Source organism: Apaloderma vittatum, unplaced genomic scaffold (genome assembly GCF_000703405.1).
Source record: "Apaloderma vittatum isolate BGI_N311 unplaced genomic scaffold, ASM70340v1 scaffold35434, whole genome shotgun sequence".
NCBI classification, from domain to species: Eukaryota; Metazoa; Chordata; class Aves; order Trogoniformes; family Trogonidae; genus Apaloderma; species Apaloderma vittatum.
Genome location: NW_009712710.1, coordinates 4,227 through 6,920, shown reverse-complemented (window position 1 = coordinate 6,920; position 2,694 = coordinate 4,227). Strand labels below are relative to the sequence as shown.

General features: G+C 57.7%; 1 protein-coding gene across 1 annotated transcript in view; it reads right to left on the bottom strand.

Moving 5' to 3' along the window:
- Positions 1-2,694, bottom strand: part of TMEM8B (transmembrane protein 8B) — a 6,320-nt gene that overhangs the window by 631 nt on the left and 2,995 nt on the right. The window contains exons 6-12 of the mRNA XM_009868097.1: positions 2,542-2,693; positions 2,123-2,219; positions 1,793-1,916; positions 866-1,008; positions 496-674; positions 260-406; positions 74-190 (exon numbers count right to left, since the gene is read on the bottom strand). Coding sequence (XP_009866399.1) covers positions 74-190; positions 260-406; positions 496-674; positions 866-1,008; positions 1,793-1,916; positions 2,123-2,219; positions 2,542-2,693 — 959 coding nt within the window. The remainder of the gene's footprint in view (positions 1-73; positions 191-259; positions 407-495; positions 675-865; positions 1,009-1,792; positions 1,917-2,122; positions 2,220-2,541; position 2,694) is intronic.

Here is a 2,694-nt window from a genome sequence, read left to right as displayed (position 1 = left end):
GGTGAGTGGGGCTAGACTGGGTAGGTTGCTGAGCACAGTTCAGTGTAAGAGGACAGGGACAGCATCTCCTTACCCAGGCAATGGCCATGATCCCTAAGGCGAAGAGGCTGGGACCCAGCAGGTTCCAGAGCCCATGCCGGTCCATTTGCAGAGCCATGGAGAGTAGCATTGCCCCCAGCAGGTACAGCACCTGGGGGGCAGCGAGGCACTAGTCAGGATCTGTTCCCTCCATGCCCACCCCGCAATCCCCCGCACTTGCCTGTTTGACCACAGGCTGAAGTCGGGCCATGGCGATGACGGTCACCCAGACGGACATGAGAGAGCCCAGAAAGTCACAGAACTGCAACACATCGTACTCCATGATGCAGAACACCACAATGCCCGGCTGGTCGCAGGCATGGTAAAACTGGGGCAAGAGGAGAAAACGTGTGAGAACTGCCCCACACAGCTCCAGCTCCTCAGCTGTCCTCCCAGCCACCCGCACCCCATGCTCACAGTGGAGAAGAACATGGTGAAGATGTAGACGGCAGCTTCCAGGAGGTAGTGACTGCGAACTGCGATGGCCACGGGAGGCACAAACATGACATTGCTGAGGCACAGCAGTAGCGTGGAGAGGAGCTGGAAGCCGTAGGAGAAAGCCTCGGCGTTATCAGTGCAGCCCCAGCCGTTCCAGCCTGTGGCCGGGGAGAGATGCTGTCACCCCTAAAGCACTCTCAGGGGCTGGGGAGGGAGTGGGGAAGCCCCTTTCCAGCACCCTGTGGAGAGCTGTTGTGGATGGACTAATGGGGTACACAATCCTGAGGAAGGATAGAAGGATGCTGGGGGATGTCCCTGGGTGCAGTGGGTGCAGTGGGGCAGTTCTCACCAGCTTTGCACTCGCAGGCGGCATACAGGTAGTTGTTGGTGCGCAGCAGCTTGCACTGGCCATAGATGCCGCAGTCATTGATGCAAGGCGAGAGGTAGGCACGCAGATACACTTCAGCCGTCACATTGATGCAGGGCTCAAACCTGCAGCACAGGAGAAAGGGGTCAGCTCTTGTCCTACATCCCTTGAGCAGCTCCTGCCTCCATCAGAGACACTCGTCACACTTGGTAGGTGATGAGAAACCCAGGGACTGGGCAAACAGAGAAATGAGCAGCTTTGGTGCTTCGTATGATAGCTGAGAGCTGGGTGCCGAAGATCTTGCCTGCCACAACTATCTGTGCCAGACTGGGTCAGCAGGAGGAGTGTGGCCACACTTAGACCCACTTTGATTTAATCATGCACTCCGATGGCTGCTATTTTATTTGAATTTTGCTGTGAAAACACCATGCCCTGCAATGCCTGTGTGTGAACGTGCCAGGGAAGGACCAACTTGCAAGCAGCAAGTTCGCGTGAACTAGAATTGCAGCAGAGTGGGTCAGAGCAGGCACAGCACACCATTGTCCAATGCCACCCACACACAAGGCTCTGGTCACATCCAGCACCTTTGCAGCTCCAGATGGAAACGCAGAGATGGGCAGGCACTGAGAGATGCATGGCATTTGTGAGCTGACAGGTGCTTCCTAAACTGTGAGACAGAAGGAAGAGCCACAGGGACCCACAGATGGTCAGGCAGGCGCAGGATAGAGCCTCTTGTGCCCACGCAGGCACTTGCATGGTGACACAGAGCCTGCAAAGCCACGTGCACCCACGTGAGTGGTGACACGTAGGGGCTAAACACACCCATAGACCCATGGCACATGTGGATGCAGATCATGGCTGGGACATCCCCTCTGGGAGCACAGGGAGGGGGACATGCAGGGCTCTTACCCATGCTCTGTGGCACAGAGTGAGCGCAGGCTCAGGTACCAGCTGCCCGTCTGGGGGTAGGGGATCCGCAGGCGGCTGAGGCTGGCCGTGGTGTTGACGGAGAGCAGGAAGCCTGCCAGGGTCTCTGTGGGCCAGGAGCACTCCAGATGAGCAGGGCAGGAGGCAGCCCCTTCCCTTGGGCAGAGGTAGGATGGGGACAAAGCACCCTGTGCCAGATGCCACAATGGTCTCTGCTGTCTCCCACCCAGCCTGTCGCCACACCCGTGGAGGTGGGGAGGGGTATGTGACCCCACCAATCATGGCAGGATGGAGTTACATAGACCAACCTACCTGTCTCGCAGGTGACCGATGCATTGTCAGCAGACGTCAGTGGGACTTCATGGTTCAGACATCCAAACACTGTCACATTCTCACCACACAGGGAGCTCTGTCAGCAGAGGAAGAGATGTCCCTAACCTAGTGCTGGGGATGTCCCCTGCCGTGACAGCACCCAGGTCATGGCACACCACCTAGCAGTGCCCTAATGCACTGCCCATCACCCAAGAACACCCCAAATCCAGACCCTCTTCCGGCTTTTGGAGCACTCTAATCTGTGTTCCATCACCCAAGAGATCCCAAACCATGGCCCATGATCCAAGACCCCCCCACATCTCATTCCTCACCCTGCTGCAGCCTTGACATCACCCACCTCCCAGCCCATCCTCCCCAGGCTGTCATGCCCTGTCCAGGGCACAGCATGGCCACCTCACCACATTGAGCCTCAGCTCCAGGTTGAGGACCCCACCACTGTCCAGCACTGGTAGAAGGTTGATGACGAAGACAGCAGGGCGGTCGGGTGGCACTGACACGTTGGGCCCAAAGAAGATGTAGAAGTGGACAGAGAAGGGGTCCAGCTCATTGCG